Source organism: Coregonus clupeaformis, chromosome 26 (assembly GCF_020615455.1).
Source record: "Coregonus clupeaformis isolate EN_2021a chromosome 26, ASM2061545v1, whole genome shotgun sequence".
NCBI lineage: Eukaryota > Metazoa > Chordata > Actinopteri > Salmoniformes > Salmonidae > Coregonus > Coregonus clupeaformis.
The window spans coordinates 8,897,998-8,919,693 of NC_059217.1; the positions used below are offsets into that span (position 1 = coordinate 8,897,998).

Here is a 21,696-nt window from a genome sequence, read left to right on the forward strand (position 1 = left end):
TCCCTATTACACAACCACTGTATCAGAATATTTGGAAACATTTTGCCTAATGAATGTGACTTAGTATTGCGGGGCCTTGCTGTAGGGCTGGGGTCTGATCTGAGTGTGTTGAGTAGTTTGCGTGGAGGCTTGGCCAGCTCCCCTTCAGTGAACTTGTCAGGGCTGAGCAGCTAGCTGTTCCACTAAGGTGATCACACTGCGGAAACTACCCAGCAGCTCCATGTGCATCGGCACTGCCTCTTCTGGACCCCCTGACTGCTGAAAGAGGGGGAGGTACTTGATATTAAGATATTAATGTCCCTTTTAGAAGTCTCGTAAAATAGATTATCTTCATGAGAATAACCTGTATAAATAAATATTACATTAAATATTTGACTGACTGATTGTTGTGTATTGTACTGAATCCCAAATACGAGGGCTACCTACAGCACTACACCCAGGAGGTGCTCCAATGCATCCTGGGATACATGCAGGAGGTCTCATAGACCATCAGGAAGGAACAGGACTATGATGTCAGAGGTCAAGCCCTGTGGGCACCAAAAAAACTGCAACAGAGGAGCAGGCCAAAACTTCAGAAACCTCACTTAACGATGACGGTCAAACAAGTGGTAAGAGGAAGAGTGACACAGAGGCAGGCAACGACAAGAAGAAGCCTAAATCACTCAAGTCCAAGAAGGAAGTATCAGCAGCCGAAAACGGGAAACCCCTCACCCGACCCAAGAGGAAGTCCTCCAGTGACATCACTGTAGCGCCAAAATTCGAAGGGAAAGAAGAAGAGGGGGAGAAGAAGTAGGAAGAAGCGGAGGAAAGCGACGTGGAGGGGAAAGGAGAGGTGGCCCCTAAAGAGGCGGAGGTGAAGGGGAAGAAGAGGCCCAAGCTGAGCTGGCTAAGGTCCTCAGGGAAGCAGCCTAGTATCTTCTCTCTCAGTTCTTGAGCATGGGATGAATTAGCTGCCACACAGGAGGGAAGACGGAGACAGACAAACCTGACCAGGAGGAGACGCGGAGTAGCCAACCTCAGGAGAATGGTGGGGAACGCGGGAAAAACCCTCAGGAGAAAGTAAAAAAAGGAAGCGGAGGAGAAAGCTAAAAGTGAAGGTGAGTTTATAGTTGTTAAGTTCATGTCGTTGGAAATATACCTCATCGACCATGTCCTGTCTGTCACATAGGTTTTGTACCCTTGCTTTAGCCATTATGTTTGTCTATTACTATGTTGAATGCTGACTCTCCTTTCTTCCTCTCCCCTGTCCAGAGTGCCTGGGTGTGGACCTGATGGAGCGTCTGTTCCAGGGCCGTCTGGTGTTGATGACACGCTGTCTGGAGTGTGAGTGTTACGCTGAGAGGAGAGAAGACTTCCAGGACATCAGTGTCCCAGTGCAGGCGGACGAACACTGCAGCCCAGACAGCAGCTCAGAATGTGAGGGGTGTTATTATGTGTACACACTCACACTGTGTTGTTGGTTAATACGGCAATCCTGCAGCCTAGAGACTGTACTATACACACACACGTTAGCAAATTGTCACATACATGAACAGTCACCACTTAAACAAGCTGTTTCAAAGATCAGCCCAAACACAACCATGTCTCCACAATGTCTATCCTCTCATATTACAACCATCTCACCCTAACCCCATCTCCTCTGCTCTCCACCCCCCCCACCCCAGTCTCCCCTGACCCCAAACTGTAGCTGAAAACTCTGAAGTGGGCCATCTCCAAATTTTGCCTCAGTGGAGAGGATCGTAGGAGAGTACTTCTGTGAGACCTGCCACCACTACACTGAGGCTGAGAGGAGTCTCCTGTTTGATAAAACCCCAGAGGTTGTCACCATCCACCTCAAGTGTTTCTCTGTCCTTTATAATGCCGTCTGTCTCAAGTCTGCTTGGTTTTGCTCTTACTCTAGATACAGTTATGGATACTTTGTCCTCAGTGAGATAAATTATTTCTACAGCCTGTCACTTACATACAACATCAACACACAATCAGATATAATATAACACAGAAACGCAACACCATATTATACAACAGAAAGAAAAAGGAAGGTGTAAGGTTCAGTGTGTGTTTAGATTAGATCAGTGTTTGTTTTACATTTAAGTCATTTAGCAGACGATCTTATCCAGAGCGACTTACAAATTGGTGCATTCAACTTAGGATAGCCAGTGGGACAACCACCACTGGGGGGGGGGGGTGTAGAAGGATTACTGTTAGACTATTCCAGGTATTCCTTAAAGAGTTAGGATTTCAAGTGTCTCCGGAAGGTGGTCAGTGACTCCGCTGTCCTGGCGTCGTGGGGGAGCTTGTTCCACCATTGGGATGCCAGAGCAGCAAATAGCTTTGACTGGGCTGAGCGGGAACTGTGCTTCTGTAGAGGTAGGGGGGCTAGCAGGCCAGAGGTGGATGAACGTAGTGCCCTCGTTTGGGTGTAGGGTCTGATCAGAGCCTGAAGGTAAGGAGGTGCCGTTCCCCTCACAGCTCCGTAGGCAAGCACCATGGTTTTGTAGTAGATGCGATCTTCAACTGGAAGCCAGTGGAGTGTGCGGAGGAGCGGGGTGACATGAGAGAACTTGGGAAGGTTGAACACCAGACGGGCTGCAGCGTTCTGGATAAGTTGTAGGGGTTTAATGGCACAGGCAGGGAGCCCAGCCAACAGCGAGTTGCAGTAATCCAGACGGGAGATGACAAGTGCCTGGATTAGGACCTGTGCCGCTTTCTGTGTAAGGTAGGGTCGTACTCTGCGAATGTTGTAGAGCATAAACCTGCAGGATCGGGTCACCGCTTTGATGTTAGCGGAGAACGACAGGGTGTTGTCCAGGGTCACGCCAAGGTTCTTTGCACTCTGGGAGGAGGACACAATGGAGTTGTCAACCGTGATGGCGAGATCATGGAGCAGGCAGTCCTTCCCCGGGAGGAAGAGCAGCTCCGTCTTGCCGAGGTTCAGCTTGAGGTGGTGATCCGACATCCACACTGATATGTCTGCCAGACATGCAGAGATGCGATTTGCCACCTGGTTATCAGAAGGGGGAAAGGAGAAAATTAATTGTTGTGTTGTCTGCGTAGCAATGATAGGAGAGACCATGTGAGGATATGACAGAGCCAAGTGACTTGGTGTATAGCGAGAATAGGAGAGGGCCTAGAACTGAGCCCTGGGGGACACCAGTGGTGAGAGCACGTGGTGCGGAGACAGATTCTCGCCACGCCACCTGGTAGGAGCGACCTGTCAGGTAGGACGCAATCCAAGAGTGAGCAGCGCCGGAGATGCCCAACTCGAAGAGGGTGGAGAGGAGGATCTGATAGTTCACAGTATCAAAGGCAGCAGATAGGTCTAGAAGGATAAGAGCAGAGGAGAGAGAGTTAGCTTTAGCAGTGCGGAGAGCCTCCGTGACACAGAGAAGAGCAGTCTCAGTTGAATGACCAGTCTTGAAACCTGACTGGTTTGGATCAAGAAGGTCATTCTGAGAGAGATAGCAGGAGAGTTGGCTAGAGACGGCACGCTCAAGAGTTTTGGAGAGAAAAGAAAGAAGGGATACTGGTCTGTAGTTGTTGACATCGGAGGGATCGAGTGTAGGTTTTTTGTGGAGGGGTGCAACTCTCGCTTTCTTGAAGACGGAAGGGACATAGCCAGCGGTCAAGGATGAGTTGATGAGCAAGGTCAGGTAAGGGAGAAGATCTCCGGAAATGGTCTGGAGAAGAGAGGAGGGGATAGGGTCAAGCGGGCAGGTTGTTGGGCGGCCGGCCGTCACAAGTCGCAAGATTTCATCTGGAGAGAGAGGGTAGGGCAGTGTGAGCAGGACCAGCGGTGTCATTTGACTTAATAAATGAGGATCGGATGTCGTTAACCTTCTTTTCAAAATGGTTGATGAAGTCATCCACAGAGAGGGAGGGGGGGGGGGAGGAGGAGGATTCAGCAGGGAGGAGAAGGTGGCAAAGAGCTTCCTAGGGTTAGAGGCAGAGGCTTGACATTTAGAGTGGTAGAAAGTGGCTTTAGCAGCAGAAACAGAGGAAGAAAATGTAGAGAGGAGGGAGTGAAAAGATGACAGGTCCGCAGGGAGTCTAGTTTTCCTCCATTTCTGTTTGGCTGCCCGGAGCCCTGTTCTGTGAGCTCGCAATGAGTCGTCAAGCCACGGAGCAGGAGGGGAGGACCGAGCCGGCCGGGAGGATAGGGGACATAGAGAGTCAAAATATGCAGAAAGGGAGGAGAGGAGGGTTGAGGAGGCAGCATCAGGAGATCGGAGGGAGAAGGATTTAGCAGAGGGAAGAGATGATAGGATGGAAGAGGAGAGAGTAGCGGGAGAGAGAGAGCGAAGGTTGCGACGGCACATTACCATCTGAGTAGGGGCAGAGTGAGTAGTGTTGGAGGAGAGAGAGAGAAAAGGATACAAAGTAGTGGTCGGAGACTTGGAGGGGAGTTGCAGTGAGATTAGTAGAAGAACAGCATCTAGTAAAGATGAGCTCAAGCGTATTGCCTGCCTTGTGAGTAGGGGGGGACGGTGAGAGGGTGAGGTCAAAAGAGGAAAGGAGTGGAAAGAAGGAGGCAGAGAGAAATGAGTCAAAGGCAGACGTAGGGAGGTTAAAGTCACCCAGAACTGTGAGGGGTGAGCCATCCTCAGGAAAGGAACTTATCAAGGCGTCAAGCTCATTGATGAACTCTCCAAGGGAACCTGGAGGGCGATAAATGATAAGGATGTTAAGCTTGAATGGGCTAGTGACTGTGACAGCATGGAATTCAAATGAGGAGATAGACAGATGGGTCAGGGGGAAAAGTGAGAATGTCCACTTGGGAGAGATGAGGATTCCTGTGCCACCGCCGCGCTGACCAGATGCTCTCGGGTATGCGAGAACACATGATCAGATGAGGAAAGAGCAGTAGGAGTAGCGGTGCTTTCTGTGGTAATCCATGTTTCCGTCAGCGCCAAGAAGTCGAGGGACTGGAGGGTAGCATAGGCTGAGATGAACTCTGCCTTGTTGGCCGCAGAACGGTAGTTCCAGAGGCTGCCGGAGACCTGGAACTCCACGTGGGTCGTGCGCGCAGGGACCACCAAATTAGAGTGGCAGCAGCCACGCGGTGTGAAGCGTTTGCATGGCCTGTGCAGAGAGGAGAGAACAGGGATAGACAGACACATAGTTGACAGGCTACAGAAAAGGCTACAATAATGCAAAAGAGATCGGAATAAAATTAACTAAACATCTGGGGAAGCGAGAGAGCAGGGCCTCCCTCACTTACCTTTCACTGAAACACTCAAATATAACTCTCCCAACTTCCACTTTAGAAATTATAATTGTTGTAAACTACAGCGGTTCAATGTTTCTAGGAATAGACTAACTTAATTTATTCAGCTAGCTAACTTGGTACAGTATTCTTCCGTGAAAACCACCCAGGGCACCGTATCCTATGATGCCATAGCTAACTAGCATGCTAGCATCCAATAATACACGGTTTAGCACCAATACTTGGTTACAACAAACTACCAATAGTGTGTTAACACACTAAACAGATCATTCGTGTCCGTGTCTAGTTCTTTGTAACCTCTGTCTCAAGCTAGTCAGCATGTGTAAACTGAATCTCTCTCTCTGTGTTGTTCAGGATGGACCCGTATGCTGGCCTCTCAAAGGTGAATACCCCCCTACAGACCCCTTTGAAGCGCTCTCAGGAGGAGTGGTGCATGCACCCCTCAGCCACTGGAGGGCAGCATTACCAGCTGTTTGCTGTGGTCACGCACAGCGGTGTCACCATCTCCAGCGGACACTACACCACCTACATCAGGATGATGGACCTCAAGGACACCAAGGTCCGCCTGCTTGAGGGGGATGAGAAGCAGGGAGGAGAGGAAGAGGAGGAGTGTGGTGGAAATTGCATGGTCCGCAACCCAAGGAAGAGGTGTTGGATTATGATGACGGGGAAGTGTCTTTTAGTCTCAGTGGTAAAAGACAAAATGGTGCTGCTAACGCCAACTCTGCTAGCATCACAATAACCAGCAAGCTGGGGGCCAAGAAGGCTTCAGAGGGGGTGGGACTCCTGGGGGGCCAGAGCAGCCTGTCTAGCTACGACCTTGGGGGCAACAAGCAGACAGCCAACCCAGACAAGGCTGCCTCTACTGGGACAGAGAACACAACCACCAGATTATCCAGACGGACTTCCAGTGCCCCGGGACACAGCAGTAGTGGAGGGATAAAGGAGGAGGCTGAGGAGATCCCTGTGACTGGGTGTGAGGGTGCTGGAGGTGGGGTGGCTACGGAGCAGGCCCTTAGCAGCCTTCTGCAGTATGAAGGGAAGTGGATGCTCTTTGATGACTCTGAGGTGCATCTTTTTGAGGAGGAGGACTTCCTGAGAGCCTTCTCTACTTCTACTCCATACCGGTTATTTTACAGGAGGGTCTCTGACCAGTGACACCACTTTGTTTGCGGGTGATCAAACAAAGTATTTTCCTCTTTCCTCAGCTCTTTCTCAAATGTCAGAAGGAAGTGAGGAGAGCTTTGGAAAAGGTCTCCCGATATTTTGAGAGAAGGGGAATCGTCTTGAAATGCAGCCTGGTTGACATGCTGGTACTCCTTCTGTCACTGATGTTTATAACCTGTTTATGGTCCCTTTAAACGTTCCAACAGACATGCAACTTGGCACTTATGACAGTGCAGTTTTGGTTTCAGATACAAAAAATTATAAAGAGCACATTTATTCTTGTGTTTTCCCTAAGCGCCGGCCATCAGCTAAACAGCCGGTAAGATTTATTTTAACGGTTCAATTTGCTAGTCAGAAAAGTTCATAGAGCCCTCTGGCTATTGGAACACGCTGTTGTACGTGTCGATCCAGAGCATCCCATACATGCTCAATGTTGACATGTCTGGTGAGCATGCAGACCATGTAAGAACTAGAAATTGTGTACAGATCCTTGGAACATGGGGCCGCGCATTATCATGCTGAAACATGAGGTGTTGGCGGCGGATGAATGCCCGACAATGGGCCTCAGGGTCTCGTGACGGTATCTCTGTGCATTCAAACTGCCATCAATAAAATGCAATTGTGTTCATTGTCTGTAGCTTATGCCTGCCCATACCATAACCCCACTCTGTTCACAACATTGCCACCAGCAAACCACTCGCCCACACAACACCATGCACATGGTCTGCGGTTGTGAGGCCGGTTGGACGTACTGCCAAATTCTCTAAAACGACATTGAATGCGGCTTATGGTAGAGAAATGAACATTCAATTATTTGGCAACAGCTCTGGTGGACATTCCTGCAGTCAGCATGCCAATTGCATGCTCTCTCAAAACTGGTGCACCTGTGTAATGATCATGCTGTTTAATCAGCATCTTGATATACCACACCTGTCAGGTGGATGGAATATCTTGGCTAAGGAGAAATGCTCACTAACAGGGATGTAAACACATTTGTGCACAACATTTGAGAAATAAGCTTTTTGTACGTATGGAAAATGTCTGTGAACTTTTATTTCAGCTCATGAAACATAGGACCAACACTTTACATGTTGCATTTATATTTCTGTTCAGTGTAGATGTAGTATGCTAATGTTAACTAGCTGGCCTGGCACATCGTTGCCCATGAAAGGAAGTTAGGTCAGCAAGCAAGTATTTTAGCCAGGTAGCCTAAGATAACAAAAACTAAAAGCATGTACTGTATGACAGTCATAGACCGTTTAGGCAACATGAAAGAGAGGAGGATGGCAGTGTCTTTTCTCTACAAGTAGGGGGAGTCAACATGTTTTTTCTACTTGCCCGCGCGCACACACCACATATTTAGCTTACTTTGATTGGACTAAATTGTTTTTGGTACCTTTTAGTTGACACTGTATTAGACTAAGCATAGGTGATTAGATGGTGTTGACATGTTGAAGTTGCCCCATGTAGCTCAGTTGGTAGAGCATGGCGTTTGCAATGCCAGGGATGTGGGTTCGTTTCCCACGGGGGGCCAGTATAAAACAAATACAAAATAAATGTATGCACTGGATAAGAGTGTCTGCTAAATGACTAAAATGTAAATGAAATGGTGCTGTAATAGTGGAGGCAGCTCCTGTTTCCTTTGCGACTTGCGGTAACTCTCTATAGTTCTAAATTAAGAGTTGTTTCGTAGTCTGAAAATGTCGGAAACATCACCTTGCTTGACCATGCAATATGCTTTGTGGACTTCACAGAACAGAGGTTGCTCCGGTTTTCTGATGAAACAAAGGTGTGGTTGAATTTATTCACAGTAGCATTGCGTGGGTAAAATCACTGGGGAAGCCAATCCAGGAAGAAAATGGCATATTACAACATTTTTACATTACATTTTAGTCGTTTAGCAGACGCTCTTATCCAGAACCACTTACAGTTAGTTAGTGAGTGCATACATTTTCATACTGGCCCCCCGTGGGAAACGAACCCACAACCCTGGCGTTGCAAGCGCCATGCTCTACCAACTGAGCTACAGGGGACAACCTATGTGTTGTGATAATTGCGTTGTTTGCTCTATAACATGTTAGTTCATATGCCTTGCAACCGTGATATAGGCCTAAGGCCGAGGCAATAAGAAGACAGTGGCAGAATAAAGTCAAACTACTATATCCCTTTGCTATTCAGAAATCATACAATGTAGTTATATGTCCATGGTATCCCACTGGGACAAGTAAACCAAATCTTGTTTGTATTTTCTTAAGATATGAAACCCATATCGGGACTTACCAGGCATTGACGCTAAAGTGAGAGATTTGTCAGTGAGTATGTTTACATGCACACTAATAATTCGAAATTAAACATATTATGGCAGTTCCCTGTAGCTCAGTTGGTAGAGCATGGCGCTTGCAACGCCAGGGTTGTGGGTTCGTTTCCCACGGGGGGGCAGTATGAAAATGTATGCACTCACTAACTGTAAGTCGATCTGGATAAGAGCGTCTGCTAAATGACAAAAATGTTAATGTTAATTGCAGTAGGCAGATTATGCAATAGTCATGTAAACACCTTATTCTGTTTATCTTAAATCGGCGTGTGGTCGAAATTGAAGGAAGCATACGCAGATTAAAACACCTGGTTTTCTGAGAAATCTTTTGAATTATTAGGACATGTAAATTACATCTAAAACCTGCGTTCCAGTAGTGTGTTTGATCTGCGCATGTGCTTACACCAGCCGAGCAAGCCTCCCTCTTTAGAGTGAAGTGAGTTCGGAACAACTATATGAATGCTTAGTAGAACGTTATGTCCAAACGTTATGTCCAAACTCTGAATCAAATATGCTTCCCAAAAATAACATGTTCGCTGTGGTAGAACATTTATTTTGATTGGCGATTTTCTGCATTTATCAGAGTGCCATCAGGTGGCCTGATTTCAGATGTGTCCATGTAAACATAGCTGTGGGAGGTAGTTTGGTGGCATCGGTGCTGACTTTTTTTTTTATATCGGTCCGCTAATACAGGACTAGTAAAGGCTCAGTGCACTACTTTAGTGAAAAAATAATTTTTTCAGTATTTTTGGGTTGTAATATATATATATATATTATTTTCACCCTCAGCAGCCCTACTTCCCGCGGCTATGCATGTAAACAGGATTATTAGGGGTATCGTTCTTCTTGCAAAGCATGTCAACATTTGAATCAAACTATTATGTTAATCTGACTACCCACAATAATTGTGTGCATGTAACCATACTCAGTGTAACCCACCCAATCGCATCGGTGAGAGCCGTTCATTTGGCTCCCTAATTTGCATACTGGTACGCTTTTTCTCGGTTAAGCTGCAGATGAATTATGAAAGCATTCAATGAAGATGGTGAATCCTCACAATAGGTAGTGGAGAGAGAGACTCATTCAGGTCCAAATATGATACTTTTTTATTAATTTCTGCGAAATCAGAAAGATATAATACTTATGTTTTATTTTTTCAATGTAACCTTTTTTTCAAGATCTGCCTTATTTACTACATTTTTCTGTTTTAAAAACCTCTTAGATGTAAGGTCCCCTGTTTTGGGGACCTGCGTGGTACCGGTTCCGACCGACATTTTCACTTATAAATCGATCTGTGGACACCGTAGATCGAAATGGCTTGGATTGAGCGATAGCCCTGGTTCCCACGGACACAGTAATTCATATATTGCAGTAAAACTGCATTCAAGACTTTAAACCTGTCTTTTCATATAGGCCTAGACAACATTCAAAAGAACTAACAATACACTGAATTCGTATACATTTTCAGTAATTTAAATTGTAAAGTCATGTCATGCCTTCTATATGCAGGAGAGAAATGTCTATTGATTAGTTGAAATACTGTTGGACCGTCAGAAATAAGCTGCTCAGTTTTTGTCCATAATGTTTAAGTTCAGTTAGATAAGATAAGCTGGCCGTCTCGGTCTAGTTCTTATAATATAATAATATGCCATTTAGCAGACGCTTTTATCCAAAGCGACTTACAGTCGTGTGTGCATACATTTTTACATATGGGTGGTCCCGGGGATCGAACCCACTACCCTGGCGTTAGAAACGCCATGCTCTACCAATTGAGCTACAGAGGAATAACTTTTGCACTTTTCTTGGTCGATTTATTATTTTATACAAAGTTGTATAAATAAATTCAAGCAGTCAATAAATACCTAGCCAATAAGATAGCCAATCACTTTACAAAATGCCAGTACAACATCGCATTGCTGTTAGTTTCAGGTTTGGTATGTATGGTGGGGGAAGAAGACTCCATGTTTTAGCATCAGGGATGAATGTATTGGTTGTTTTCTTCTGACGTTGTACAGTTCTGTTCAACAGCAGTACCTGATTCCAGTTAGACAAGCTCTGGCCCTATGAAAGATCATATCTAGAACGATAAGTTACAATTTTATTGCTTATAGTAAGTTATGTACAACAATTTCTATTAATCCTTTCCCTGCTGTCAAAAAGATGATATTCTAAAAGATTTAAAAGAAATGGTTTAGGTTTTAAACCAGAGTAGTTTGGGTTTTCAACCAGAGTATTGAATAATTCACACTTACTTTCTACTTCTCTCTCCTGCTATCATTTGTAGATTATCTTGTACATTTAATAAAACACCAGCATATGCAAAGCTCTTTCTTTGTGTTTGCCCAAGAGTTCTTCAAGATTGTCTTTTTCATCTTCAAAGAACAGTTTGGACATTAAAATATTGATTTAGTAAAATATTTAAAGTGAACAAAAAATACATAACTATTCAATGTCAATGTTTAAAACATTTCCCTAACCCCCCAAAAAATGTAGCTTAGCAAAAAATTATAAAGCATTATGATAGTGTTCGTACATATTTTTTTACTTTTTTTTAATTAAATATTAAACTTTCAAGTCGTAAAATGCATTGATACACAGCAAATAAAAAAGAGTGCACACATGAATAGATTTGACATTATACGTAGTAAGATCCACTTTGTTAAACCCACTGATTGCATAACAGGCTGTCTGTAAACAAATAAGACACTGGAACGACGTACCGAACTTGTGGTAACGCTTCTTTAGCTTTCTTTCTGCTCGCTATGGGGAACGCTGACTCTTTACACATGAATAAATTAAGGTTGTGATTCTTAATTTTTTTCTTTATCTTCAAAGTTCAAGCTTGCGGAGACTCATTCTGCTGAAGGAATCCCTGTGGAAAAAAGAACACAGAATGCAAAGTCAGTGAATTATGGGGAAGCCAAGCCATACCAGATTGGACATGCATATAACCTTACACCCAGTAGAGACTCAGTGCAGACAGTTTTACAGAGGTGGTTCCAATCACAGAATACCAAACTACCTGGTCAAGCTTTACGTTTGTTACATTTCAATGATCAACGAGATAGGCTAATAAATAGCCTAATGTATGGCTGGTATGGCTGGCTACTACTGCCTGTATTTATTCCAGACAGATTTAGGTAGGTAGGCTAATTCTCTTGCCACATATATTGTTTCACTTTTGAGAGGAGCAAAACGTTTCTCTCCCGACGCTTATGCCACAACATTTGTATAATCAAAATAAACGACATTTGTAATTGTATTTTCTATTGATCTGTCGCTCGGTAAACATGCCTGGGGCAGAATAAATAATAATAATAGCAAGCATGGGCTTGGATCACGATATAACGACAGACGTCGTCAGCAATGGAATAATTATACTGGCAGACAAATTAGGCCTACTAAACAATGCCAAGTAGACAGACAAAACAACCATATACATGTAAGTGTAGCCTACATAAGAAATTAAGTGGTGTAAGCAGGAAATCATATTTATGTGGGGGGGAATGCATGAACAGTAAGACAAAACATGAGCAATGAGTATTTCATACATCCAAATGCATATCATAAACACTCCAAAGAAAGAGTGGAGCCGCGGACATTAGAAACGGTTCCTCCGTCTCAGAAAAAATTTGTTGCCGTAGTTGCATGTGATGCACGTAGTTGCACGTGATATAACGCTACTTGTTAGCTTTTCCCATCAGATAAACTGCCATACTTATCCCTATGCTAACACCACCAGCTGGACATCATTATTTCCTGTGACAAATTCTGTATTAGCCAATTAAAAATGTTGACGTGACCTAACGCTTTTTCCATGAGAGCGTCCTTAACCGAAGTCACAGAGCACCATCTGCCTAATCAAAGTTAGTAAAACATGCACAAAAGTTCAGTTGGACAGATAGCTCACAGTAATGCGAGTCAGGCTTCAAATGGTTTTTTCCTTTGAAATGTAGAACTACATTTATTGTGATAGTGTGTTGCGAAGTGTGCAGCCAAAACCATGTAAATGAAGATTACAAATATATCTCATGTGGAGCTTCTTGAAGTCCCTCTCACAGACCGACCCCTAGGCTTCTTCTATACAGGAGTATAGATCAGCCAGGACGCACCGGAGCGATGCTTCGTCACTTCTCAGAATGGTTTTTGTTTAATAAAGTTTCAAATCAAAGCTGAATCAATGTCTCGCAAGATCACTTAATGATTCATCAGTATTCTAGGCCCAACATACCGAATATAATAGCATAGTTTAATGGAACTGTCTGACCAAAAACACCACTTCATTTCTTATGTAGGCTACACTTACATGTATATGGTTGTTTTGTCTGTCTACTTGGCATTGTTTAGTAGGCCTAATTTGTCTGCCAGTATAATTATTCCATTGCTGACGACGTCTGTCGTTATATCGTGATCCAAGCCCATGCTTGCTATTATTATTATTTATTCTGCCCCAGGCATGTTTACAGAGCGACAGATCAATAGAAAATACAATTACAAATGTCGTTTATTTTGATTATACAAATGTTGTGGCATAAGCGTCGGGAGAGAAACGTTTTGCTCCTCTCAAAAGTGAAACAATATATGTGGCAAGAGAATTAGCCTACCTACCTAAATCTGTCTGGAATAAATACAGGCAGTAGTAGCCAGCCATACCAGCCATCTCGTTGATCATTGAATAGGACTAAGTAAGTAAATCATGTGCATTTTCATCTGTCGGGGTCGTTTAACAATGTGGGGGAATGAGTGAAGGAACATAATGATGTGATAGTGCAGTAATGTGCACTTGAGGTTTAGGCTTTACCAGCATTTAAAGAGCACGTCCGGGTTTTCCAATCACGATTAAATCCAATTACACGTATCAAGTGTGATAAAACGGATACGATTACGAGTATGACGAGATCAGCACACCCCTATTTTAAAGTGAAACTGTTTCTAATGTTCGCAAGTCTGACCCCAGTATGTTCCTGCTTGTCAACACACACACCTGTGAGAGTTGACCTGCAGCACAGGTTTATAAAGCTGGGGTATCTTTCTGCAGATGAGTGGCTGTAGCGCCTCCTTCAGGCGATGGTAGTTCCTCTCCAACTCCCTCTGGTACTCCTTCTGGTCTGGACCAATCAGACTCTTGTTCTTACGGAGGGCGTCTTCACACCTGGATGGAGGAGAATAGGACAGGTGTGAGTAGAGCGCTAGACTTCAATATGACCTTTTGCATACAGCACAGGGAATTGGAGTCTCTAAACTTGATTTACAAACAACAGTACTTTGAATTGAATAAACTTTATTGACCTCTAGAGGGGAAATTGGTACTTTGTAATTGACCTCTTAGTGAAGTCTTTGAAGCAGAGGCGTAGTTTGTTGTGGTGTCTGTAGAGTTTAGGATCACCGGGGATCTCTGACAGGAACACCTGGGCCACCTCCAGAGGTCCCTGGTTGACAGTGGTCCCCACAGACCCCTGTAGGACCATCTGCAGCATCTTGGCATCAGAGGGGTCCTGGTGGGTGGCGAAGGCCAGCTCCTGGGTCTTCTTCTGCATGTCCTCTATGGCCACCTCCACAGGCATGGAAATGATCTAACACAGGACCAGAGAGACAGGAAAAGACGATCAGATGATAAGATGGAGAAAGCACTGATTCAATATTTAAAATAAATAGACAGAGGTATATGCCTGTTTTTCATACGAATGCGTGTCAGTAAGTATATTCCTGTAATGATGTGGATTTAATAATAATAATAATAATAATAATAATAATAATAATAAGCCATTTAGCAGACGCTTTTATCCAAAGCGACTTACAGTCATGCGTGCATACATTTTTGTGTATGGGTGGTCCCGGGGATCGAACCCACTACCTTGGCGTTTCAAGCGCCGTGCTCTACCAGCTGAGCTACAGAGGATTTCATGTAACAGTAGCATGTGGTGCATGGTGTCAGATGAAGTGTATCACCTCTTCTTTGTGGATGATGTTGATGCGTGTCTTGATGTAGGGGAAGGCGTGGGAGGTGGTCAGGATGGTTTTGCGCTTGAACTGATCGTGCAGATCCCCGTGCGCCCGCCCGTCCAGCGTGAACGGCGTGCAGTAGACAAACCGCCGCAGGTTGTAGTTCTTGTCGAAGTACGTGATGCGGTCCTTCATTTCATAGGTGTCAAAGTACGGCTCCACGTACGTGATCTGGACATAAGCCTGGGACACAGTAAAGATACACAGTGACACCTGGTTAACATTATGTTTTACCAACATTAAACCAAAATACACAAATAACCAATTAATAACCAATAGCCTTCAAATAATCAAAAAGGCAATTTACTTGACCATGCTTTGATAAAGTGATTATTTTGGAATCCCGTCTTTATCCACAAACCCTCTCCCCCACCCCACACACACACACCTTATTTGGGTCCAGTTTGCACTTGTCCACTGGATTGGAGTCCTTAATGACTTCCACCTGATCTTCTCCATAGCGCTCACCATAAAACCCCTAAGAGATCAAACACACAGGACACACTCAGTGCTCCAGCTCTCTCACACAGTAGACAGAGACCATTTCACAAATAGAGAAGAGACCATTCCTTAAAAGGAAAAATCCACTCAAAAACAATATTTTGGTATTTCTTTCATTAGTCCACTGTCGATACGGTCCCAGAATGTACCGTAATGTAGCAAGTGACACTTTGCTTCTTGAAGGTCATATATCTTGAAAACTTGACTGCTGACATGCTAAACATTTTGGGACTGTTATCAACAGTGGACTAATGAAGAAATACCAAAAGATAGTTTGAGACACACTCCTCCAAACTGCCATTTACCTCGAGTCGGTGTGAGATCTCTGCTAGCTTGGTGATGGCAGGCTCTTTGTACACAAACTCCTGCTCATCCAAGTCTCCGAATTTAGAGCCGTAAAATCCGACTCTGAAGTAAGTACCAAACATTCTCTTCCCATCCTGTGAGACAGAAAACATGTTTTACGTGTGCAAGTGTTAAATATAAGCGCATGCATGTTACTTGAAGAAAAACATGTTGCTTTTACACAGAATGTCGTCAGAAGTGTAAGAATAAAGCACGGTAGTAACCCCGTGGTTACAGAGTCTGATTATGTCTGAGCCAGACTATTGATACATTAGCTGAATTCCATCCAACTCAGTGAAACCGTGAAGTTCAAGTTCTCTCATCATCAGCAAACACTTCAATTGCAACACCAAATATAAACACAGACGGCCTTCAGCATAATAGATAGCGTTATTATTATTTCGATTTACACAGCCTTGGCAGGTGGCCTCCTGTAGCTCAATTGGTAGAGCATGGCGCTTGCAACACCAGGGTTGTGGGTTCGATTCCCACAGGGGGACAGTATGAAAAAAATGTATGCAAAAAATGTATGCACTCACTAACTGTAAGTCGCTCTGGATAAGAGCGTCTGCTAAATGACTAAAATGTCAAATGTAATATACAGGTATACAATACAGAGTGAAATACATTGCATATTTTCTTGTGATCAGTTACTCTGCCATTTGGCTCAGTCGTTGTTTGTCAGTGGTTCATTGCATTACATTCCCCTTTAAAAAGTAACAGAAATAAAGTAACCCTCAAACTAGGAACTTACCGCAACACAATGAGTCAAGTGGGAAGGAAGGGTCGGCACGGCAACCGGGGAAATCAAAAAGGAGGAAACAAGAACACATTTTAATCAGGTACTTCACTAGAGAAACTAAACAAAAACAACACAACAAAAACACAAGAGCAACACAAACCAAGGCAAATAGAATAGAATAGACAGCAACCACCAAAACATAGCATTCCTTTTGACTTAAAGAACACACAACATGCAGAGGAAGAGAGTGAAGTAAAGGGAGGTGAAAGAGGAGAGGGAAAGAAAGGAGGCCATAAAAGAGAATGCAGTCATGGTGGTGATTGAGTTCCACAGCCCCTGGAAACATTCAGGGGGCTGTCCTCCCAGTCCTTTAGTTTCCTCTGGAGAATGAGGAGGCGTGCTCTGTCCTTGTCATGCAACACACCAGGTTAATACCAGTTAACACAAAAACAGCAGTATGAATGAAGGAACTCAGGGGTCGATTTAGTTTGTCTATTTCAAATAAAAAGGGAGAAAAATGTACTTTGAGGTGGGACAAATCGAGGTGGAACAAATCTAACAATCCAGTCCAAAATCCTTTGACTTGAACCCTCTTGAAATTCAAAATGTCTTAAATACATGTGGATCCAGTTGGAACTGCATACGGCAAACCCAAGTTTGCAATAGTTTGTGCTTAATTTGTATGTCAGAGCATTCTATTACAAAAGGCCTCTGGTTTGTGGGAGTGTGTACTGAGAGAACAACATGAGGAGTGTATCCTTTGCATGAATATCGAACTAAAATCGAACCCTGCGGCTGTAGATGAGATGAGTTGTGACAACAGGCGAGCGAGCGAGCAGCAGACCAGATGTTGATGCCCGACCAGACCAGACAGTTTGTTGTTGATGAGAGACGGTCTGACAAGGCAGTGTGAAGCTTGCCATTAGTGTCACACTGGGGCTCCCATGCATGGCCTGCCAAAACGCTCACGTTAAAACAACCTCTTCCAGAGACAGAGGGAAATGAGGAAGAGGAGGGTTGCTGCCCGTAACATGGCACCAGCAGTCCCACAGTTGGTTGGAGGGACAGACGGACAGCACCCAGTCTAGGTAGAAGTTAATAGATCGTACAGTATAATGTAACACAGAAGCAGAGAGCAACACAACGTCCCCACGGCTAGCAAATAATAAAGTAGAGACAGAACGTAAATGAGTAGGCCAAGCAGGAGCCATTAGGACCTACCTCCCAGCCAGTGCTCTGTGGCGACAAAGAATATACAATATCAATATGTTTACAGTCACGTTGGTACACTGCAGTGACTGTCGGTCTGAGAGTGTACATATTTAGCATGCTCTTTCCTGCATGCCTCCCACAGACAATAGGGCATTGCACTGGTGGGTCCTTGCGCCTAACACACACAGTACCTGTTTCTCGGTCTCAGAATCACAGACATACACACGTAACATCCACAGACACGCAGACCTCCACACTGAGGTAGGGCACAAAACAGTGTCTGTTGGGCACGTAACAGTCCTGTCTGTTCTCTATACCTACAGTATGTACAGGGCAAGAGATAGATAAAGCATTTACCTGGTGCACGATTTTGCCAAAGGCTTCCTGTAGTTTACCATGTACGGTGGCCAGCTTCTTGGCGTCCCGGTTGGCCTCGTGGATGGGGATCAGGACCTTGTACACCTCGTTCACCGCCTCGTACATACCAGCCTGGGAAAAGGTATTGAAAGTATTGAGGTGCGCTTGATTTAGCTTGGGGCTTGCATTGGTTCCACTATACCGGACAAAAACAATCAAGTGCATCTCAAGTATTTGACGTAAGTATTTGACCCAGGTCTGGTAATGTGAAGTATTTATTCCTATGAGTGGTTAGATTAAGCCTTGACAACGCTCCGTGTGTCGTAGGTAAACCAGCTGTGGACTGTCTCTGGTGTATCATAAGTACAGTAGTTCTTTCTTTGAGTCTCACCATGGAGAAGGAGGAAGCAGCCTGACCCAGCAGCTCCACTAGGCCAGCCTCAGTGAAGTATTTCCCCGAGCAGATACCCTCCTCATCGGGAGACACCACATCGTCAGACACTGCAGACTCCTCCAGCACGTTGGAAGAGATGTTCTGAAACAGAGAGACGAGTCACACATGGTCACTCATTATTTACAGACGGACATAACACTGTAATGGGTTCATCATGGTATTCATTTTCTTTACAACATGTATATTCAATTCAGTTGATTAGTTGAGTCAGTTGTGATGGCACTAAGCTAGGATAAAACCTGCAGTACCATGTCTCCCCAGGAGTAGGATTAAGGATGACTGCCTGGTCCAAACAAGGTAGTAAAATCTACAGTCCTAAAATAGTCATTTTCCTCACCTGGAAGGTGACACAGCCGACCGGCAGGTACTTGCGGTCCTCCAGCATGCTGAGGTATTCTGCCACCAGGGCGGCGCTGTGCACTAGACACTGGGCTGCCTCCGCGTGATTGGTCCTCTCAGAGTGTTTACCCGCCATGTTCTGCATCCACGTCAGACGCAGGTCTGGAGACGTCTGGTAACCCTTAGCGATCCTGGACACAGCAACACATTGAAGGATTGCTCAATGTGTGTGTGTGTGTGTGTGTTCCATACCTGTACATGAGGTCTATGAGCATCTCTGGGTCCTCCTGGTGCTCCTTCATCTTGACTGTATCAGACAGGATCATGTGCAGGTTGAACACCAGGTCCTGGACCTGAAATACATAGATAGAGATATGAAGCATGGTTAATAAGGTGACAGCATCATCTCACATGATTGGACAAGGTATTCCCTCTCCGATTAGCCATTTTCTGAAAGTCTGATTACATTTTAATCGTTTTTTTTTTTTTGATTGTGTTGTATACTGAAGTACTTTTATATATTGAACAAGTAGTTCCACTGCTTTGTACTACAATAACTAAAATGGTTAATGTCAGTACTAATATATTGATATCCAGCATGTCTGCTGTGGTTACCTGGTCAGGGAAGGTGGTCTCCCGGAGTTCCAGGTCTTCCTCTCCGTAGGTCAGGATGGTCTTCAGGGAACGTCGGAGGAATTCCTCGTTGAAGTTCTGAGACGTTCCCACCAGGGAGGACAGGGACATGGTCGCCTGCATCTTCACCCGGGCAAAATTCTACAAAAGGAGCACGGACGGTTAAGAGAAACAGTGAAAACATAAAACACTTAAATGTACATGAACCTGTCCTGAAAATAATTTACATTTTACATTTTAGTCATTTAGCAGACGCTCTTATCCAGAGCGACTTACAGTTAGTGAATACATGTTTTTTTTATACTGGCCCCCCGTGGGAACAGATGTTGCATGTGGAGTATGTACAAGATATGCAATCATTCTCCTGTGTTTCAATCGATAATGACTAAATAACCCCTAAAGGGATCAATAGTTGAATTAAAAATGGGTAAGTAGCTGGCAAGCAGACAGTACTCTATGTATCCGTGTTTGCTGTGCGTTGTCCTGACGTTGTACTCACGTTGCCAATCTCAAAGTTCTGCCTCATGAGCAGGTATAGAGAAGCGGAGGCATGGGATCTGATGGTGCCAATACTACTGCTACAGTTCCTCAGTAGACGCAGACACAGGTCAGCACACTGCTCCGTCTCCTCCTCAAACAACAGCTCTGGGAACTACACGCACACACACACACACACACACACACAGACACACAGACACACAGACACACAGACACACAGACACACAGACACACAGACACACACACACACAGACACACAGACAGAGAAATTTACATAAGTATGAAACAGGAGACACACAGAGATATAAACAGACAATACAATTACAGTATGCAGACATTTTACCAATAGATTTCACTAAATCTCTTAAAAGTGCAACCCCTCTTCCTGTCTACATGATTGTAGACAGGAACTCAATTCTGACCTTGGAGACGAGAGCTCTCTGTGTAGCGAAGCAGTGTTGAAGGTAGACGGCACTTTGGTTACAGGCCATGCTACGGAGCAGCACCTTCAACACTCCACCCAGGATACTCTCCTTGGACTCTGACACAGACACCGTCTAGGATACACAAATGCATAGAAACACACATCACAATCAATCAATACATTTGTATTATCCCCAGAAGGACATTTGGTTTGCAAATGTGTCAAACTTTCAACCTGACTGTGTGCGTGTGTGAGGAGTCTGGTGCTTCTTAAAGGTAGACTCAGCGATATGACATAGGTGCACAAAGTCAACAGCATAGTGGGTACATTTCCGCAACAACTAAGAGCGTTGAAGCGCGAGGCTATACTTTTCTGCTATTTTGGTGCCCTGGCTACCACGCTGCCACAGCGTGAAGTGAACCCGTGCATGTGCACGTGCGCAGATACTGTGTGCGACTGTGTGAGAGCAAAGGCTTACATCTCGCTCGTCGCAATATCTGCGGTGCTGCTCGTGGAAACGTCATTTCGCTGAGTCTACTTTTAACATCTCTATACCTGGACGATGATCTCCAGCGTATCCAGAATGATCAGGTTGGCCTCTGTTGCCAGGTTACAGTCAATAAGTGCTTCGTGCTCCAGCTCCGCTCTGGTCCTGTCACAGGAAACAAGAAGTGATACTCTCCAAAATGGCCGCCAGCAAGCTCTATATTCATGGGGTCCCCTTGAATGCCACAGCACTCACCCTGCCTGTCAGTCACATTCAAGCCATTGCACACAGACAGGAGTTCTTCCATGTGCAATGTACTGTAGGGGGTTTGGTGTATGGATGTATGGAGGGGTTGAGGAGTAGGATGGTGGTGGTGGGGGGTCATGACATGTTTTGTTACAGTTGATGAGTTACACACCTAACTACCAAAGGCTCCTGGGGTTGGGTTTTGGTTCGACTCCCCGGGTTGCGTGGTAGGACACTGTCTCTAAACCTGCACGGCACAGTCCACGAGAGCTAGCACACGGAGAGGAGAGCAGGGGACCAGGGACCAAACGCACCTCCATCCCTTCCCCCACTAGGGGGAGAAGAGTTAGGCAGCAGAGGTAAGGCAGGAGGAGGGTAAGGGGGGCACCGGGGGATGGAGAGGGGTAGGTGTAGAGAGGCCACACCAATAGAATATGCGATTTCTGTGACTTATCCACTTTTATGTTGACTAATGGACATTGAGTATTACAAACAGGGGTCTAATTGTTTTAGAAGAGACTTTATTCTAAAAAGGGAAAGTACACATGCGGTACAATCATCTACCTTTTCTACTGTGCAAATTGTCACATGCTAATCATCCACCAATTGAGAACCTACCAGTTGCGACAGAATCACATTGATTTCACCCATCTAAACCCAGAATAGGGAACAGACACACATCAGTCAGAACCCAAAGGAGCAATGCACACTGGTTAAAGGAACAGCAGTCCCACTGCAGGCACCAGACAG

The 21,696-nt window shown here is 44.8% G+C and overlaps 1 protein-coding gene and 1 pseudogene across 9 annotated transcripts in view; one reads left to right on the forward strand and one right to left on the reverse strand.

Moving 5' to 3' along the window:
• The first annotated feature begins 401 nt into the window (after positions 1-401).
• LOC121539858 lies at positions 402-6,382 on the forward strand (annotated as a pseudogene).
• A 4,408-nt stretch (positions 6,383-10,790) lies between these two features.
• Positions 10,791-21,696, reverse strand: part of LOC121540441 (dedicator of cytokinesis protein 7-like) — a 105,176-nt gene continuing 94,270 nt past the window's right edge. For 5 of the 9 annotated variants that reach the window (XM_045207730.1, XM_045207729.1, XM_045207728.1 and 2 more), the window contains 15 exons: positions 20,769-20,865; positions 20,212-20,346; positions 19,791-19,943; positions 19,274-19,432; positions 18,911-19,011; positions 18,657-18,849; positions 18,257-18,400; positions 17,866-17,997; positions 17,518-17,532; positions 15,515-15,640; positions 15,097-15,186; positions 14,655-14,891; positions 14,028-14,278; positions 13,690-13,857; positions 10,791-11,577 (listed from right to left, as the gene is read on the reverse strand). In XM_045207730.1, coding sequence (XP_045063665.1) covers positions 11,535-11,577; positions 13,690-13,857; positions 14,028-14,278; positions 14,655-14,891; positions 15,097-15,186; positions 15,515-15,640; positions 17,518-17,532; positions 17,866-17,997; positions 18,257-18,400; positions 18,657-18,849; positions 18,911-19,011; positions 19,274-19,432; positions 19,791-19,943; positions 20,212-20,346; positions 20,769-20,865 — 2,044 coding nt within the window. In that variant the 3' untranslated portion in view covers positions 10,791-11,534. The other 4 variants (XM_045207727.1, XM_045207731.1, XR_006657463.1 and 1 more) reach the window with 4 other exon arrangements.